Genomic DNA, 20,859 nt, shown 5'->3' on the forward strand with positions numbered 1-20,859 from the left:
AGTCGGCTTTCCCTCCTCCTCACGCCCCTCATTCGCTTTTCTTTTTTCCGCCCCTTGCTATACTATACTACACATGGCTATGTTCAGCTACGCTATGCTTTACCTTGTCCCTCCTCCTCGCCATCACTTCCCTTTCTATACTATACGATACGTGGCTGTGCTTGTCACTGTTGTGGTGTATCATGGATGTGCGCCACATCACGTGATGATGTGAACGTTTGACAACAGGGCTCGACGATGTTACCCTGAACGAGCACTCGGGCGCCGGCGTGTCAGAGGAGGAGGGCTCAGCTGGTGTCAAGGACAATGATCCACTGTCCGGCAACATTGACACGGTTCTGCTGAGCCCTCACTTCAACCTGGTTGACAGCATGGTGTCTGCTGGCTCAGGTGTGTGAATGGGCAGGGTTGTCTTTGCAAAGCCGTACGTAAGGATTTCAGTGGTTTGAAGGGAAGGGTAAAGGAGACGCGAAGATGATTCATTGAGCCTGTCTCTGTACCTTTAACACTGGGTGAGGGGAAAACAAAGGACGAAGGCATAGTCTGAGTGACATCAAAAACAGAGCAGTGCAATTGTGACTTTCTCTTGCTGCGACGTGTAGGCTATGTTCCCCAAAATCTCGCACTCAAAGAGAGGCCTTCCATTTAGCTAGCTTGGACCAGTAGTGGGGGCAAGCCTTTGGCCCTGAAAAAGGCTGTCATGTAAAAGATGTACCGCTCCTCTGCAATGATGCGTCCAGGTGGTGGTGTGGTAACAGGGAAGAAAACAACACTAGGGCTTTATGGGTGCGATTGACAGGATGATTGTGAATTTGTGGGGCATGTACAGGGGTGGTCAAAAGTTCCCAGGCCGCAACGCCGGGCCGAGGGGCGGCAGCTCGCTGCTGTTGCGGCGCTGTTATCGCAATCATGCCTTGGCGCACGCTGGCGTCGAGCGTGTGCGCGGAGGAGAGGGGGGGGGCTTCATTCCTCTCCCTCTCTTGCTCTCCTTGATAGGAAAGCGAGGAATAAACTTGGCGCATCATGTTCCCTCCCTGTTCGCTCTTCGAATTTTACTACTGTGCAGCATGTAGCGAGGCGGCAGTGTTCTGAAAACTGGCGCATCATGCTTGCGGCCACATTTTCTAGACACCGTATACATTACCGTGGTTTTCGGCTTCCCGGAGAAAAATATCGTGCGCTTGACTTTTCATTGGCACTGCGAGCGCTCTCTCAGACGTCTGCGCAAACCAATTCGCTGCATACAAACATCGAACATAGTCGGAGCCAGAAATGCATTCAGTAGAGCTTGTGTTGGGGCTAGTTAAAACATCTTAGTTGAATAAGTAGCGCGGCACAGTAGTAAAATTCGGAGCGCAAACAGTGAGGGGAGCATTACACACCATGTTTATAACTCCCTTTCTTATCAAGGACAGCAATAAAGAGGGAGGGTTGCACCCCCCCCCCCATCTTTATGCATCGATCTTTATGACCTGATAAAGATAATTGTAAAGCTACTTTGTGCATAATGCAGGTTGTCAAGATAGTGCAATTACATGCTGCACCCTAAAATTAACGCTGATGTGTAGTCACAAATTGTAGACATTGCTCTTGTGTTGATGCCAACAGCCGAGTGGTGGCATCTGCTATTCACACTCTTTCTTTGTACAGACTGCACTCTGCAGCATGGCACTAATAGTGTTATTATACCTACAACTACCGTATATTGTCGATTATAAGTCGACCTCCCAACTTGCAACCCCTTCTAGGGGAAAAAAAGTTGACTCCAAACACAGCCTCATGCTGCGGCCATAGCTCACCAATAAGTTTTTCAGAAGAGGGAGTAATGCAAAGAAACATTTATTTGCCCGTGAAACATTGCTTATGACTCATCATCGCTTGAGAGAAGGACTCAGTCACGGTCATTGCCATCTTGTGAGCCACTGCTGCTGCTCGCCGTAGGAACGGGTGCCGGTGGTTGTGAACACAATCTTGAACTGCCTCCTCAACGGCAGGGTATCGTCCAGACTTTGGTCCGCGAAAGGAACGGCGTGTAGCAGCGCACGCGAAGATCACGATCCTTTGTTTTCTCCATTCCCTCACGCACTTTTCCGACACATCAAACTTGCGCCCTGCTTCATTGTTGCTTTCCGACTCTGTGTAGAGGATCGCTTGCCTCTTGAAAGCAGTGCTGTACTGTTGCCGGCGTAGCGGTGGCATCTTGGCGTCCGTTTGGCAGCGTCGCAAATCGCGCACACCACTGTTCGCAAGCGAAGCGAAATGCAGAAATGGCGAACAGGCATGAGTGCAAAAAGACGCGAAGACGCTTGTGGGCACATGTGACTGGTCATGTGGTTTAGTTCCCCGCGAAGTGTTGCCAGCTTTTCTGTGGAACGCCAATGGTTTGTCACCGAATCGTTTCTATTGTATTAAAACAAAACTGCAGGGTGCATCGCAAGGTAAATTCCTCTTTATTCATAGAGCATCGTTCGCCCTCTATCAAAGGTTTGAAATGCTGCTTTCGAGACCGTGTTTCCCAAGCAATTCGCATTAATGCCGCGCGGCAGTGATTTTTAAACGCACTCCGTATTTCGCCTTGCGTGGTTTCGCTGTAGTTTCACGATCGTCGTGGCAGATCACAAAAATGTCCGGCTCCGGAAGCGGCACGCGCGTTGGGAGATAGCTGTTGCTGCGACTCCGCTGCCTCTGTGGCTGATGCTATCATTGCGTCGAATAGCAGGAAATCCGAGGACGACGACCTTTCATCGGACCCCACAGATAAGTCGACTTTACGATTCCGCATATAGGTAGACTCCGATTATAGGTCGACCCCCGAACTTTGGAAGGTCATTTTATAAAACAAACGTCGACTTATAATCGGCAATATATGGTAAGCATAAAATGTTCCAAGAGTTATAGGTGCCAGATGCTAGTTTATTCGGTGAAGAAATGTTAACATGCTCTGTCTAGCATTTCACATTTAATGAAAGAGCTAACATCTCATGTGTACTGTGCTTTCAGGGTTACCACATATGGACAGCAAGGACGTTGAAGATGTTTTCAAGGGTGTGCTTAGCCCTGGTGATAGTTGTAAGTAACACATTTCTTTGCTTTGCACTGTATTGCTTTACACTTTCAGTGCATTACTGTGCTTATTAACGTACGTGGGAACAGCAACTGGCTTTTCACCAGGACTTCAGCCGTATAGTTCCAATAAGGGTGGTAGCACTCCACTGTATTTGATTATTGTTCTCTCGCTGCCTGGGAATTGTGTTACAGTAAAACCCCGCCGATACGTTTTTGAAGGGACCGTAGGAAATGAACGTAAGAGACGGGAAACACAAGAGCCGAAAAACGGGAAAAACGACAAAATATTTTAGTGGTACAGAATTTTATTTCAATGCTTACGCGTGAAAAAACCGTGCAACGTTGCCTGGTGCTTTTACTCATGTCCGAGCAGCACGAAAAGTTTTTCGAGCACCTGCAGTCTCACATCCTTTTCGTAAATCTAGTGCCACCACGGCTCCAAAATTTTCATTTTGGAGCACCAAGTGCTCCAATATGAAAATTTTGCTGCTTCAAAAATTGCTCCAGATCGGAAGTCCTCGGTAGCATTGCTGCAATAGCAATGCATATAACAGCTACAGTCGAACTCCGCTACAATGAACTCCGCTTCAACGAAATTTCCGGTACAACGAAAAATTCTCGGTTCCCCGTCAACAGTCCATAGGAGTCAATGCATAAATATGCTCGCCACAACGAACACTTTTTCTGCTGCCGTTCCGCTTCAACGAAATTTGACGATGCCATTCGGGGCTCAAAAATTTAATTTACCGTGCAATAAACACAATCTCGGACATTTTGATGCATTTTAGAACATAAAAATACGAATTCAAAAGTCTGAATCACGTGTTGGAACCTCCAGAAACCGCCGCTGTTGACTGAGCATGGGGGCCGCCATTGCTTGATAGCAACGGCGATCAGACTGCCCTGCTTTCGCAACTGGCTTGAGTTGCTTCTGAGTCGCAGACAATCCGAAGCCAAAGCTCAGTTGTCGACACTGGGGTGCAATTGGTGCAATCGCGAAACGATAGCTTTTCCGATGCCTTTCCAATACTTTTCGCGCTTCGCTAGTGGTCAGAGCGACGGTACATCCGCCACATCCGCGTTATCAACGCGAGCAGCCCTGGGGTGCAGTCGCGGAATGGTGCCAATGCTTTTCGTGCTTTTCGCGCTTGGCCAGTGCGACTGGTGGTCGGAGCAACAATTTGTCCGCGTTATCAACGGGATCAGCCAGCCGCGAGTGGTGGATAATAGCATAGAATGAGGCGTAAGTCATCGCTCCGCGATAGCACGCCTGCATGTCGCCGTTGTCGGCGAATGGCTAGTGTTAGCGTGTTGGTGCAACTGTGCAGTTCGTGTTGCGCGCCCGTGCTTGATTCGTTCGCGGAAGCCGTTGTCTCTGCGTGCTTTTCAACATGGCGTCGCTATGCATACATGAAAAATCGCGTCGTAACGCAGCTGGGTACGCAAAGGAAGCAGCAGACACTTTTTGAATATTGGAAATAAGTTTCACTGTTCTACTAGCTCAGGTCAGCCATATTTTTTTCGATTTCACTACAACGAAATGTTTGCTTCAACGAACATTTTTCCGAGCACCGTCAATTTCGTTGTAGCGGGGTTTGACTGTATAAAGGTTTGTTGTTTCATCGTAAAGTTCGTAGCAGTGAAACGCAAGGCACATTGGCACGTTAGACAAGGAATGTGCCCAGTCAAGTTGCAGATGTAATTGCAGCAGTCATTTGCATACTAATTGAATCAATGAGCGTGATTGTCTGCACATACCGTATTTTCTCGCATATAACCCGCACCCCTAACTTTGAACTTCCCGAAAAAAGAAAAAAAATTCTCGCGTATAACCCGCATGCTTAGCTTAAAAAAAACTGTTTTGGGAAGTCACAACTGCACAGTCACAATCTCGTTTACAAAAGAACTTTATTTCGAAGCGATCGCTGCAACGTTGACGGCGCCGATTCCCGTTCCTTCAATCATCGCCCGACTCGCCGCTGTCGCTGCTGCCATCCGAGGCTTCGTCGCCGCTCTCGAAGACACAATCGTCTTCGGTGCCATCCAAGCAATTGCTGATGGTGCACTTTTTGAAGCTCTTGCGCACCATGTCGGCCGGAATCGCCCCCCACGCGAAATGCTCGCTTCTCCTTGTGTGCGCTTTCGAGAGAGGCCTTTTTTTTTCGCCAGTCGCGAATGCAGGACTCGTCGACGTCGTGCCTGCTCGCAGCAGCTCTGTTGCCGATTTCTTCCGCAGCAGCTATAATCTTGAGTTATTCTTTCGCTGTGGAAGATTGCCGCCGAGACCCACTCATGGTGCCTCACCAGACAAGGCTGACCAATGGTGCAAACTGGCCACACCTGACTCGGAGACAGACGCTGTCAAATCGCTGTTGTGACGCTGTTGACCAAATCAAACAAAGGACGCAAAAAGTGAATAAACACGCTACGGAGGGGATCTGTCTATGGCCTGTGTTGGCTTTTATTGGCTTTGCACCAGACAATGCCGATGGGGATGCGGACTGCACGGCAGGCCATGCATTGCCGTGAAGCCGACCTCTGCTTCCGGATTATTCGCAGATAACCCGTACTTCCACTTTTCAGGCGATTTTTTTCAATTTTTGGTGCGGGTTATATGCAAGAAAATACGGTACAGGCTTACGCAAGTACATTTCACTCAGTAGCTGAGAGGGTGACACTGGCTTTCACAATGTTAGCTTGATGAACAAGTTAAACAAAAGTGAACAAATGCATTGAATTGCCGCAATGCGTGGGCATCAAGGTGGAACCATATTACCTTCGTGTCTTGTCACTGTATACTGCATACCATTTTTGCCATGCTTGTTAGGTCAGAAACAAACAGTTCCTTGTCTTGAAACACTCCTTCTTTGAGCCCATTATTGAACGAGTTGGTGTCGGTGTCCTAGGTGGACCACCTGAGAGTGTGGGCTCCATGGGTGCGTCGGCAACCAGCATGTCACCCCTGCCGCAGCAGCACGGTGCCTCGGGGTCACGACCTGCACCCGTGATGCAGAACCCGCTCACTCCGGCCAGCTCCCACAGTGTGGGCTCACCCTTCAGCATGCCCTCCCCGTCACCTTTTCCCATGGAGTACGGCAGGTGAGAAACTTGACTTTGACGCCATGCACATTAAGGAACCCCGATTATAGACCTTTTCACAGGAGAGAAAAAAGAAATGCCACAACGCTGGGCTGCACGCGGGTGCACAGAGGCTGACGTCACAGCCTCGGCAGCGCATTTTCGGGGAGTCACGCCTATTGAGTGCAGCCCAGAGAGGATTATGGCGGTAAAATGTGAAGTCTCGTTTCAAGTCTCATATTCGTGAAAATCTCGGAGGCTGTACTTTACGTTTTTGTTGAATGCTGTGCGGTAGTGCTGCAAATAATTATGCTGATTGTCAAATTTCTTCTATTTCACTTCACGGTTCACGTTACTTTTTGTAGCAATACGTAGCAACTGAAGCTAGTTTTAAGAAACAAAAGAAAACCAATACAGCTATAACAAGCGACACTAAAAATAAAAACGCACCATTTACAGCTGTCTTTGAACCCAGGCCTTTTGAGTGGGCAGCGGGCATTCTACCACTGCACTACTTTGGGGAAGCAGTGCACAACTCTTAAATGCCGACACATTGCAGACTATCGATCGCAGCGCCACAAGCGGCTTGACCCTGTTTGGGCTTGACTTTTCGAAGCTCGTTCCGAGCACTCCCCTGTTCTTGTGTACTTTAAAGGAGTCCTGACACAAAAATTTTCGCCCCGCGTTTTTTTGCTGCAATGTTAGTCATAATTTAGTCATAACACGGCAGTCATAACACGGCACATTGTTTGCTGCAGCGCGCGACAGATAATTAATTACAAGCTCCTCATTACCGACACAGCCTCAGTTTCGGTTTGACAGAGCTCCAAAAACGACAAGCCGCCGGGTGAAGCTATCACCACCTAGCGAGTGAAACGCTCGGTCACGTGAGCACACAGAACAGTGACGCATTTCCGCACGGTCTGTCGTTGTCGGGCTCATCATCGTCTGATGGCGACGATTTTCTTGCGGCGGGGATCGAAGGAATTTTTGATGTGGCGAATCACTTCAGGTTTGACCCGCTGGCGAGGAGCGATTCGTTGGGAAGCGCGTCAAAACAGAAATGGCGGCTACGACGTCATCGTAACTTGTACCGGCTGCAACGGTTACGTAGGGGAAGTAGGGGGGTCACCTCAGGTCACCTCCGAGGGTGTCAATGCACTAGGTGCGGCCTGTAATCCTGGATCGCGCTCGCGAACTTCAAAATTCATATAAAATACCTTCTAAGCTTTATTCGCTGTCGATATTTTGCAGATGGTACACGCACGTACACGGGAATCGATCCAGCAGGCTATCTCGGCCACGAAATTTTGTGTCAGTACCACTTTAAGAAACCAAAACTGGCGTTGGTAACAGCCTTCTGTCAGTGGGGTCAGAGTGTCGTTGCCATCACAAAATGGTGATGGAGCACATTTTGTTGCGAGTTCACATAGATTTGATTTGTGCGTGAGCGCGACTGTCCATCATATCTGATAGTAATGAAGAGGAATTGGTAATGTGCCGCTTTCATTATGAAACCTCACGTCAAGGGAAAGTTATTTGGCACGACAAAGATAGCTGTGTACATTGTTTTTGCATGCTCGAGGCCTGTGACCGTGAGTAATGCAAATGAAGGGAGATCTTCAGCTGCATGTTGACCAAGAAGAATTTTTGCGGGCCGAAAACAGGAACATATCCGGACCTCAAAGGCCACTTTGCTGACTGTCTCAAGCAAATCCTTGTAGGTCGCGCTTGTCTAGGTAATGGCCCTTGAATACGCACGCGGCCGAGGCATATCCAGAAGCGATCTTAAAGCCAGGAAAACTAGAAATCTGCAGACATTCACTGCCAGGTGAATAAATGTCTCATTCTATCAAGGTTGTTTGTCTGCTGGGTGGGAGTTTCCTTTTCCCCACCTTTTGCAAGTGTTTGAACTGTCTGAAATCCAGCGTGTTACTGTAATGACTGTCCCGGTATGGATGCAGTCCCCAGCTTTCTGAGCCGCCTCCGAGTCCATGGATGGATCCCGATGCCGACCTGCCGTCCACGGGAGGCCATAAGAACATCCTCAAGTGGGAGAGTGATGAGGCCCTTGGTGCTGGGGCCACCATCTCACCTGTTCTCTATGCTAACCTCAACTACCAGAACCTGCGCATGGAGTACCCAAGTAAGTACCCTGTGGTGCCTGCTGGTACACCTATTTGCGCATGTTTTGTTTTGTTCTGTCCTAGTGCTTATAAGTAGGTGTGTGTGAATACTTGAATACGAATCAAATAGTAGCTCTGAGAATTTCTTAATCGAATCTACTATTGAATACTGAAACCTCGTCAATAGGGAACCTGGCAGGAATGCGGCATAACTACCGTATTTACTCGAATCTAACGCGCACCTTTTTTCCGGTAAAACGAGTCCAAAAATCGCATGCGCGTTAGAATCGAGTACCGAAAAAAAAAAAACTCAGTTATCATATTGCCATTGGCATTTCAAAATGGCCACTTCCTACGCGCCTTGGCCGTTTCTCGTGTGCTGAGGAGATTGTGATCCCGTTCTGCGTTCGCATTGACGGCATGGAAGTGCCGACTCCAAATACTCGACGAGTGCTCCACGATGCCGCATTTAAAAGAATAGTTATTACATGTGCAGAGACGGACGGAAATCGGGCTGTATCGCGGTCGTTCGGAGTTCCCGAAACGTGCGTGCGAGACTGGCGCAAACAGAAGCAGAAGATTTTTTACAGCAAAGCTTCACGAAAAGGTTTCAGTGGACCAAAGCAGGGCCGGTTTCCCGAAATCAAAGAGCGTTGACAGCGACGAGGACTGATCCATTACGCGACTCGTATCGCCGCCGTAGTGGTGACAGTTTTAGCGGCAAGGCCCGCTTTTTGACTAGTACGTGTTTTACTTTTTTGAAACTTTACTTCTTTAAAACCCAAGTACTTGTTCTTCTGAATGTGCGAAGTTTGACTCCTACGGACTTTTTTTGTTCTTTTCTCTCACGAAAAATGGGTGCGCGTTACAATCGATGTATTACTTTTTTTTTTTGGTCGCGGAAAATGGGTGCGCGTTACAATCGAGGGCGCGGTAGAATCGAGTAAATACGGTACGCGTTAAAGAGTAGTAGGAATTAACCACCAAATACAAATTTGCATCTCTTGACGTGCGGCGCTGCTACCAACAAAAATAAATTCAGTACCATGGTAAATGTTGGCTGAAGTGCTCATGGCGAATGCTACGTCAGAAGGCCGTCGCTGCAGTCTGCATAGAAGGGCCCGTGCGGTCAGCCATCCGAAAGTAACTGCGTGAACGGAGGGAGCACTTTCAGCGGCCTGCGCAGTGCAGAGAAAGGGCACAGCGGGAAATCAAGATGACAGATAGAGATGGAAAAGGGATGCAGCAACCTTGTTTGCTGCTGATAGCGGCAAGCGAGGCCACGGCGAGCGCGTGAAAGCAGCAATCGAGTCATTCTTCGGGTTATTGGAGAGGCAACAACGCACGCCCCTGAACTTGATGTGCCATTACAGACACGCCAACAGGAGGGGAATAATAAAATAAAACTGTGTCTGCCGCAGATGGCTGAACAACCCTTATACCCATAATCGCATGTGCACCGCGCTACTCTCTCTCTGCCCCCCCCCCCCCAACGAAGAGAGAAGGGGGGGGAGGGCACTCACTTTGTACCAACACGGTGCAGAGTGAAAATACGAGTTTCTAGAAAGATTCGAAAGATGGCGCGACAAATTTAAGCACGCCATCTTTGCATTTCAGCACGAATTTTTTAATGCACAGTGGAGAACGTACCGGTATGTCAGTGACAGTGAAAGGTTAAGGTTCCCATACCAACTTGCCTTGACATTGTACATTTTGACAGCCTGTGCTAGGGTCTACATAATTTTTTATTGGTAAAAATTAGTTTAATTTTTTTCGAAGGAGCCTGATACAGTGAAATCTCGGTATAACGAACTTCAGGGGACCGCGGAAAAATGTTCGTTATTCTGAAAGGTCGTTATAGTGAAAGCCCAAAAATTTACCATAACAATAGAATTTCAGTAATGCAAACGTCCTACCTTTGCAACGGTACGTCCTTGAACTCGTTTCTCACAACAATGCACACATAAACGTCAGACAAGGCACGTTTATTTGAAATAGTCCGTGATCGTTTTTTGACGGGTGCAGCACAAACTCTGCGTCACGAACGATTCTAGACCGTCCGCATTTTTATGCGCCGCTTCGGTCGCTGTTCCGCTTTTTTCTATGAATATGCGGAGTTTCCTCAAGTAGTCCAACGCATCTGTGGCCGACACGGACTCGTCGCGATCTTCGGGTGCTACCGTGACATTGTCGTCCATGTCATCGCTGCAATCCTTTAAGGGGGGACATGGTGTGTGGAGATATTTTCTGTATCTTATGTCCAAACCTGATGAAATTAAATAGACTTGTTTGGTTTTTCATGCTGATTTCAAATATACAATAATTTTTCTTGTAAGCAAACTGGTTTACGAGATACACAAAGCTGCCTCTCTATTGTTTCCGGAGACAATAGGAGAAAAGCCGTTCAGCAGAAAGTGAATATTATCAGATAGCTAGATACTACTATATGCAATAAGTGCAACGCTGCAAACACTTTTCAGATCGGATCATAACTAGTCATTCTGCAGATGATCGAAATTCAATGTTTGTACCATGACTACCGTAAAGAAAAAACAAAATCAATTGTAAAAATCTATGAGCAGAAAATTAGAATTCTGCTCTCAGCACTTTGTGATACACAGCTTGGGCTTTATGTTAAAAAAGTAATTACAGCTCTAGCTGTTCTAGATCATGAGATATCACTCCGACAAGCTAAATAAATGACCCAAAAACATTTAACGTTCAGCTCGTACTCGTTGCACAGATCTAAACTGCAGATGAAATACTGATCTTATAAGACTTCTCTTAGGCTTTACATGCGAAATAATAGCTGTAGATGTCAATAATATAATTAAAAAAACACTTTTTTTTTGATGATTTTTTGGTCTCCACAATCCATGTCCCCCCTTAAGGCCCAACTGCATGCACGCGAGTTTTGAGCGACGGCCGACAGGATTTGCTGTCGCGGAGGGCCATCCTTCGCCGTTGCTTGTCGCAGGGGTGCAATCGCGAAACGATGCTATTTCCGATTCCACACGGCTGGCTGATCGCGCTGATAACGCGGACGGACCGTCGTTCTGACCACTGGCCAAGCGCGAAAAGCACGAAAGGCATTGGAATCTGAAATAGAATCGTTCCGCGATAGCACCCCACGTTTCTGGAAAGCCAGAAAACATCACTTGTCGCCCGGAAGTGAGCATGACGATATCCGACAACATGGCAGCATCTCTGACCCTCGCTTCGGTTGTAATTTGCTCGTGATGCTTCCAATCGGCGCGTACTTCAAGGAATGCAAGTTATAGACTACCTTCTTTACAGCCCCATCTCACGCGGAGAGCGAGGCAGCGGCCGTATTTTGTCGTTAATTATGATCGACGGTTCGTTTTGATGTTTCGGTGGTAGCTTGCTGCATTGGTGGTAGCTTGCTGCAACGTCAACATCGTCGTCGTGTGAGGTAGCCCTTCTCCCTGCGAAGCAACGATGTGAGGCGCTGCGGCTTTTCTTAAACGTTCTATGACGGCAAGAGGAAACGTTGTCGAGATGCGCCTCATGGACTAACCCCAATATACAGTAATCCCTCGTTAACTCGAAGCCGTAAAATCCAGGGAAAATTTCGAGATAAGCGGTATTTCGAGTTAAGCAAAACGCCGAAAATGTTTGCCCAGGTCACTGTAAAAGAAAAGCCAGTGCTGCCAGGAAAAGCTCCACTGCACGAGACGGCAACCGTAGTAAAGCACAAGAATTCAGAGCGAAAAAAAAAATTTATTACCGAGGACCAAAAAACTGCGTGATGCTCGCCTGTTTCGCGTTCGCGTTCGGTCCCAGAAAGGCGTTCTCCAGTTGCTCAACACATCGCATGAGCCGTTGGTCGCCACCGCTGCATTCGACCTTGTTGCGGAGAAAGCGCAGCACGTTACGTGTTTCTGTCGTCGTAGGCACTTCTCGGGGCTCTTCCTCGTCTGCATGGTCTTCTGCGTCGTTCACGGCCATCTCAACGATATCGGCGTCCGACAGCATTCCGGTAACGGGGACGTCCGCCTCGTAGAGCGCATACTCCTCAAAGGCCATCTCGCCGTCTTCAGTATCGTTCACGCAGCCAGTTGCCTTGCGCACTTCATTGCACAGCTCATCACAGCCGCTGAATTCTGCGCCAATGTCTTCTTCGATCGATTCGGGGGCGCGAGAAAACCCTGCATGTGCGAAGCAGTTAGCAATCGCCAGCGGGCGTAGTTGGCGCCAGGCTTCGGCCATCAGATTGATTGCACCCAGCAGATCGATTTCATACTTTTTCCCATTGTCGTATGACAGCAGAATTCGGTGCAGCAGGCTCTTCCTATAATACTTGCGGGCAATCTCAATGACTCCCTGATCCATTGGCTGGAGAACGGACGTCATGTTCGCCGGCAGGAACTCCAGCCTAACAGCCGCCAAGTTGTCGATTTTTCCGTGACCGGGGCAGTTATCCACAACAAACAACACTTTCCGACCGTCCTTTGCCATCTTCCGGTCAAGCGCACGGACATGCTCTTCGAAAAGCGCCGCCGTCATCCAGGCCGTTTTATTGGCGCGGTATGTCACATCCCTCGGGAGCCGTGCATTTCGGGACATCGTGGTCGATATTCGGAAGCGTCCGTTGCACACACCACTCACTACTCAGCAAAACTGAACTCAAGATGCGTCGTGCGCAGATCGCGGGGAAAACAAAGAATACCAGCTCGCACATGCAAGGGTTAGGTTGCGTACTGACTGGCCCACGCTTGCACACGCCGCCCACGGCGCATAAGTCGCGCGCAGGTGCGCACATGTGATCACTCCCACGGTTGCTTGACAAGGCTGATAGGAAACGGCTGCGTCCGCGGGAATTTCAAATTCGGCCTTCACGACCGCGTTCGGCACGTATAGTAAGAGCTAAGCGTTCGCATGGAGCCCTCGTTTCCTGTTGGGAGTGGACTTTGCCTTCGGCCCTCCCGGTCAAGATTTCGAGATATCCGCTGTTCCCTCCGGAAAACGTTTCGAGATAAGAGGGGGCAAATACATAGCACCTATGGGAGGTTAATGCACGGCGAAAAAAAGTTTCGACTTAACCGAGATTTCGAGATAAGCGAGTTCGAGTTAACAAGGGTTTACTGTAACGCAGTTTGCAAAGTGCGACGTAGCGTAGGCAGCGTACGCTTCCAGGCGCCCCATGGGATCACAGCAGATAGTACTACTGCCGCGGTTAAACATAAGATTGCGAAAAAAGGAAGTCACGAAATGCTTTTATGGCATCTTTATCTCAACAAGACAATAATAAATTTGGCATGTTGTCATTCATCTACTCTGTAATTCTTTTTCGTAATTTGCCTGCGTGCGCACAATAGTTTTCAATCGAGCAGCGCGACGGAGCCCGTTTGTCGCAGTCGCCTCGCCTTCGCTCGAAAGTCGCGTGCTATGCATGCGGTTGGGCCTTTACAAAACCTGATGCGTTGTCGCCTCCGCAACGAAGGGGAAAAAAAAAAAAAGTTCTCCGCCCGCGTCTTTCTCCTCCCGTGCCATCTCAGGTTTTAGCGGGAGGGCGTCCGCTCTTCGCACTGCGTCGTCTGCTACCTTACAGCTCCGACTGCCATGACCGATATACTGAAATCTAAGAATCCTCGCATTTCGGGATATAAGTTCGTAGTACTGAGGTGTTGTTAAGGTTGCACGGGAATTAAATAACGATCGTTATTCTGAAATGTTCGTTATTCTGAAGTTCGTAGTAGTGAAATATTTTTACATTGAAACTATAAGCAGTCGGCACGGGATTTTTTAAAAGTTCGTTAATTTGAAATGTTCGTTAATGTGGTGTTCGTTGTAACGAGGTTTGACTGTAGATGCCTAGCATATCAAGGTTCATGCAGGCTTTATTGAGTCAGTGTGGCCAAAATGCGACAAAGAGGACATTGAAATCTACGGCATCACACAGACAAGATGTTGAATTGCTGAAGTTTCGGTACGAAATTCAAGAGTGAAACTTCTACTTTTATATTGTCCTCACATGACGAACCTATGACGGCAGAAATAATGACAGCAAAGTTCTCAAATACAGTCGAACCCACTTATAACGATCCCGGATATAACGATCTATCGGTTATAACCGCCATGTTTCAGTGCACTTAAGGTTTTCCTATGCTACCCGCTGCAACTGCGTTCACATATAGGGAACATTTTTCAAAGCCTCCTACTATTACAACGAACACTTCTGACACGGTCGTAGTAAAAATATGGCACGTACGAAGCGAACAAAAAAGTTAAAACAGGCATTCTAAAGCATGAGAGAGGTGCCGATTGTGCGTGCCCCGCTGCAGTCTCTTCACGACAAAGATATCGTAGACCGCAGCGAGCAGCGCACGCAGATTTCGGACGCAGCAAGCGAGGTCGCTTCCCTTCCAGGCGTTGCTTCAGCAGCATAATGGCGTTGAGGGAAAAAAAAAAAGAAATAGGCAGCATGAAGACTTGCAGTCAGCTTTTGCATGGCAACCTTTTCTGCTGCCGTTCTCAGCATCTACGACCGCCCGCGATGAACCAAACAATGCCTTGGAATGCAAGAAGCGATAAATGCAACAAGCGATAACTTTTCGTTGAATAAAAGTTCACTGTAACCCTCAGCTCGCTGAAGCCACAATGTGCCGCAAGAGCTCTTCCGTCTTATTGGTAACAACAGAGACCGGTCGACCAATGATCACGACTTTCGGGCAATTGCGGCGTTGCATTCACGGATAAGCATCAGAAAAGAGTGAAGACGAAGTGGCGGCTGGCGATGAACGTGCCTTTATGACTAATCGCAGACAACCTTATCGGACAGGCTACTCTCCGCACTCGTGCATGGTCCGGAGTAGTGAAGCATGCATGAAGGATGTACAAACATGCGCATACGCTAGACTGCAGCCCAGCAGTGACCGTGTGAACTGAGTAGGCGACATGCTGCACGCAACTAGCCAGGGATGATTGGTTCCATGTGGCGGTACCAAGCTTCAGTGGAATGGCCTCAGTTAATTGCAAAGGCGGTTTAATTCACTCGTGAGCGTGCAGCGAGCGTCACTTAATACGTGAAAAGGCCTAACTTGTCACCGGAGGGGTTATTAGTAGGGGTGTGCGAATATTCGAAATTTCGAATATTTTTCGAATAGCGTTTGCTATTCGATTCGATTCGCACTGGAATTTTACTATTCGAACTATTCGAACTTCCCAAAAACAAATACAGTCAACGTCCGATTGAAAGTGGCCCCTTCAGATTTTCGATATGCTTCACCTCATCACACCCCATATTGCGGCAAAGCTGCCTTTCAAGCTCCGTTACGGTCAAACTTGGCCAAGAGACAGTCAACATAAGATTGGAAGTGGTCCCTAGATTTTCAATATGCTTCACCTCATCACATCCCCGTATTGCGGCAAAGCTGCCTTTCAAGCTCCGCTACGGTCGCAAATGTATTAACTCAAGAAAACGCTGGTTCCAACATGGAGATGAAAGATGTGGCAGAGGTGGGGGCTCAATTAATGCTGTCTTGGACCTGAAATTTCGGCAGGAAGTCCGAAAAATCAGACGCCGAAGCTTTTTAGCATCCAAAATTTCATATGTTCTTATATATCGACGTCTACGAGGCATATTTAAAACTCTGGACTTGAAGGGAGCACACCCTTGTACGCCACATCAATTGGGCTTCCACAGAAGTTGAAAGAGGAGGAGAGGCTGAGAAAATTGCATCTTTGCCTATCACGTGTAAAGTGTTGTCGGCAATACTTTGGTTGCACCAAATCATGTACATAAATACAATTCGGCCTCTACATTGCCTCATTCTTGATAAGACAACTATGAAACACCACCCCACCAGCGCTTCATCAACCTAGCAAAAAGAAACACTTTCACGTTGCTATCTCATGAGAACCTACTTAGGGATTCTCTGCAACTTTTTTCTGTAATTTCACTTCGAAGTATTCGAAGAATGTTTGAGAAATATTCGAAAATTATTCGATTCGATTCGCATTCAATCTTTATTATTCGAATTCGCTTCACACCCAAAATTTTGCTATTCGCACAGCTCTAGTTATTAGCACTTTTCAATAAAAATGCGCAGAAAAAACAAGAAGTTTGGTTTTCTAAGTGCACATTTTTAAAGGCAAATTCATATATAACGAACTACTGATATAACGACCACTTTACGTGGCACTTTCGAGTTTGTTATAAGCAGGCTCGACTGTTAAACTTTATGAGTTCCATCTGATTGGGGGTTTCGCTATGGTGTCCCTTTGAGGAGAACCCTTCTCAGTAGATGCAACAGTAGCACTCTGGCAATCTGTGTGGCCTGACCCATTGTTCATCTTTGTGACTCTCAACAGGCTGGCCCGAGCGATCCAAACAGATCGCAAAGATTTGGAGAAATCTGACTCCCGAGAAACGACAACCATACCTCGTAAGTCACTAGCCTTTTGTTGTAGTAGTTTGCTATGCATATTTTGCCATACTTTATTTGCATCGTCTCTGCATTGGTCAATGTTTGGGTGGACAATTACTAACAAGCATCTGGCAGTAATTTTTGAAGGTGCTCATTTAGTCGGGAAAACTGTTTTCCTTGTTTTCATGTTAAGCATTTGTAAACTTATTCTTTGTAACCATGCACTGAAACTTCTGCAAAATATGGCAAGTCGTTTTTCACTGGCAGTGTAATGAAGTGTTACTATTTGCGATTGATGTTTCTTTCATTCAGTTAGATATGACAGAAAAAAAAAGGCTAATGTGTTAGTCGTAAAAGTTGAATTTAATGCTGTTGTAATGCGTCAGATGATAACTATGCATGCTAAACATCGGCACACTTTTTTCTATGACAGTGGTGATGTGGTAGTGTTTTTGTTCAAGTAAACCATTTTGTCAAGGTAAATGCTAAACATGCTGGTTACTGTAAACGTCCTGTAAATCGTAATTTCAAGCAAGCCTGGCATAAATTTACCTCGAAACAAAGAATGAGAAGTTATTACTTCTTTAGTAAATTCTTTCAGTTTATTGGCTTCTCTTTTGTTTTTAATTGCCAACCATTTGCTTCTTGCTCATCTTCAAAATTTTTCCAAGTGAAACGAGCCAGCATTGCCGTACATGACATGCATATTGAACCCCACAAATTGCAGTTTTTATGCAACGTGTCGTGTTCTTGTTGCAAATGCGAGCACAGATGACCACCACACCAGTGTCCTTGAATGGCACTCCTCGGCTGCACTGTATGTCCAGAAATCCTTTTGCTTCTGTTGTTTGTTGGCTGTTCTTTGACAGCAATCATACATATTTTTTTTTGTCTTTGTTGTCAGTGCATTTTCTGCTGCTTCAATCGCTGCTTCAATTCAGTGTTTCTTCACCCCGTCCCTAAAGCCTCTCCGTCCATACCTTCGCTTTTGGCAATGAGTGTGCCACCATCCCATTGCACACGAGTTCTGCATCGGGTATTTCCACATCCTATAATTTCGCTGCCTGCACTTTTAGTTCCTCATTTGGGATTGTGACCTTGTGGATTCCGGGATTGCCGCTGTGCAGTCCAAGGACCGCTGGACCTCAGGCTACCCCTATTGCACTGCTCCGTATGCGCACCACTAATTCCGTATGTTCTCCGTAAGATTATGAAAATTTATAGAATGTTTATCAAGTCCCTATATATATACTCCGTAAAATAATACGGAAGTCGTACGGAGTTGTTGCAGTGGCGTATGGAACATTTCAGCAAGGGCATCAGTGGTGGCACAAAAATGAAGTGCCTTGCACGAGACAGCAAATTGTGCAATAGGAACGCCTCCGTACATTTCGCCACTGTGGCGGTGTGGATGGAGTGGCTTCACTGCAATACAAACATGAAAGTAAACAACGGATAGGAAACCGCTACGAACTGCTCTGAACCCCGCGAAAAAGCTGGGGCAGCGTATGTTCAGCCTGACACTGGAGTCTGAAGGAGTGGGTGAGTGAAAAGTGTGGGTTGACGGCACTAATGAAATTCGATATAGTGAAGTATTTGTAATTTTTTATAACGTCATGTCCATAGAACACTGTGTACATTAACCCTTTCCCTACCGTGAAAAATGAAGAAAATTGTACCAAATTTACTGTAAACTTTTTTTCACTCAATTTTTAGAGGTTTTTTTTTTCTGAATACAGTAAAACCTCGGTGATACGAATCTCGCGGGGTTATCAAAAATATTCGTATCATCCGAAATTCGTATCACCAGAAAACATGGAAAATTAGCATGCGACAAAAGAAAGTTGGCATACGTTTTGACTCAGTGTTTCTCAGGGCCGCAGCGACGTCATGAACAGCCCTGAATGATTGCCAGTAACGTTTTTAGATGTCAACGATCATTCTTGTACTCGTAAATGTACGGTGCATGCACGCGTGTGTAATTAATGAACCAGATGTGTTGTGCCCCGTGAGCGTAAGTAGTCCCTTCCTAATCTTACTAGACTTTTCCGCATGACACAAGAGTGCTGCGGCGAAAGTGACTTAAGAAGCGCTTTACACACAATAGATATAGGCCAAGCTTCTTCGCCAAGACCGTCCGCTTCGTCTCTTAGGGTCTTCGTCCACCTTTAATAGGACTTAATGGCGGACCCGCCGCCCAAGTTTGAGTCTTGTTTCATAGAACGTCTGATTGCGGGGACAGGGCTTGCATCGACGTAACACGCACGTGTTAACACAGTACAAAGACGCTGCTGCCTCGAGCACAGGAGCGCGCGTCAACGCGTCGGAGGAAAAGAAAGCGCGACGTCAACTTCATCTGTAATCTAAACGCGAAGTCGCGTAAAGGCCTCCAATATTCGCGCCCACTACCTCGGAGGCAACGACGCACCGTGGATGGTCGCGCAGCGGGCATGTCCGCGCCCGCTCGTGACTGCTGGGTCATCCGCTACAGCGCGGGAAGCATCTGTTCATACGTGTGCGTTAGCGTACGTTCGTATGAAACGTCGCGGGGTGCAAATCGGTTCGCAACAACCGTATTCCAGTACATTGCAGGCTAATGGGCCTTGGCCGGGACCACAGAAAAATTCGTATCACCCCGAAATTCGTACGAGCCGTGATCGTATCACCGAGGTTTTACTGTAAACGGTACCATTGTTTCAATCTAATGGAGTTCCTTTATTTCACTAATTGAGTAAGAAAAGATAGCTCGAAGTGGCTTCACCGCATGGCAATAAAATGAAAGCCAAGACACAACTGGCACAACCTGGACAAGTGTGGCCATCTAGTGTCAATAGATTTCAAAACAGGAGAAAGTGCCTCAGATCAGGCCGGCCGACGTTTCGATAGGGGACCTATCTTTGTCAAAGGCGCCTTGTCATCCCTGGCGTGTTAGTTTTATGGGGTTAGTGATGACGTCATGTCCAGCGGCGGCGTGTCTGTTGCTGTTGGTAATTGATGCCTGGAAAGAGAGAAACTCGAAAGCAGATGAGTAAAGCCCTTGCCACATTTCAAGAGAGTTTGCAAACACGTTCGGGTCTGCCATGTCAGAGTTCAAGGTAGCTGCAAAGAAAGAAAAAAAAAAAAAAGAGAGAGAAAAAAAGGGGGGGGGGGTACAACCAAGCGAGAGGACGAGTGCAGCCATCACAAAGAGCTGCAGAAGGTGGTGAGGAAGGGAACTACAGGCGGGGAGAAAAAAAAAAAAAAAGGAGAGAAACCGGGCGGTTTACGTTTAAATGTCCGCCAAGGAGCTGCAGAAGGTGGTGGGGAAGGCAGCTACAGACGACAAAAAGGTACTCGGGCGGCGTACGTTTAAAATGCCGCCTGCCTACTTTAAGTGATATTGAAAGGGTTGCCTGAAAAGCAAGCTCCTGCTTAATGGGTGAAGTAATGGCTGGCATATGCATCCAGTGTCGTCGGCGGCTTCCAAAAATTGGGCGCCCGTCAACTAAGAGGGGGAAAAAAAAAAAAAAAAAGTTGAAAGGAACGAGGGGCGGCCGGGGGGGAACAATCGGAATAAGACTCGTAGAACTTCCTGAGAAAGCGAGGGCTGTGACAATGCTGGCCAGAAGCGGCCTTTGGAGCGCGGAAAGGGGGAAGGAAACCGTGGCTCGGATTCACTAGAAAATGAAAATATCTTAAGAAAATAATATCTACACGTATGTGCACATTTATACATGCAAGGTTAAGAGATATTAAAAAGAATATTGATAGTGTATTATGGGAGCTGGTCGGAATTTTATTTTGCGAATAGGTTAAGGTTTTTGAAAGCTGAGCGTACTTCATGTCTCTTAATATTATAGGAATCATGCTATGGCTTTTAACGATTCCAAATTACCACGAGCTAGATTTATTCCTGATGGGTGTAGGGATTGAAATTTGTGTATCAAATACGATTCCATGTATTTCCTCTCACGTGGTGACCGGAAGTTTGTTTGTAGAATGTAAAGTTTGGCTTGATCGAAATTGTGGTCTTGTTGATTGAAGTGGCTGGCTACTGCTTTTGGTAAGTTGTGCTTTGTGTCTGCGCGGTGGCCGTTCAGTCTTACATGAATTGGTTGTCCAGTTTCGCCTATGTACTGTTTTTTACAGGTGGCACACTCAATGCAGTAGATCAGGTTGTTTGAGGTGCACGTGAAGTTCGATGTTACCTTGTGAAGGTA

General features: G+C 47.1%; 1 protein-coding gene across 1 annotated transcript in view; it reads left to right on the forward strand.

The window, feature by feature from the left end:
- LOC119394955 (histone-lysine N-methyltransferase 2C) overlaps window positions 1-20,859 on the forward strand; it is a 62,126-nt gene that overhangs the window by 8,663 nt on the left and 32,604 nt on the right. The window contains exons 5-9 of the mRNA XM_037662251.2: window positions 229-390; window positions 3,001-3,069; window positions 5,973-6,165; window positions 8,109-8,290; window positions 16,605-16,678. Coding sequence (XP_037518179.1) covers window positions 229-390; window positions 3,001-3,069; window positions 5,973-6,165; window positions 8,109-8,290; window positions 16,605-16,678 — 680 coding nt within the window. The remainder of the gene's footprint in view (window positions 1-228; window positions 391-3,000; window positions 3,070-5,972; window positions 6,166-8,108; window positions 8,291-16,604; window positions 16,679-20,859) is intronic.

The sequence above is a fragment of the Rhipicephalus sanguineus genome, chromosome 5 (genome assembly GCF_013339695.2).
Source record: "Rhipicephalus sanguineus isolate Rsan-2018 chromosome 5, BIME_Rsan_1.4, whole genome shotgun sequence".
Lineage (NCBI taxonomy): Eukaryota > Metazoa > Arthropoda > Arachnida > Ixodida > Ixodidae > Rhipicephalus > Rhipicephalus sanguineus.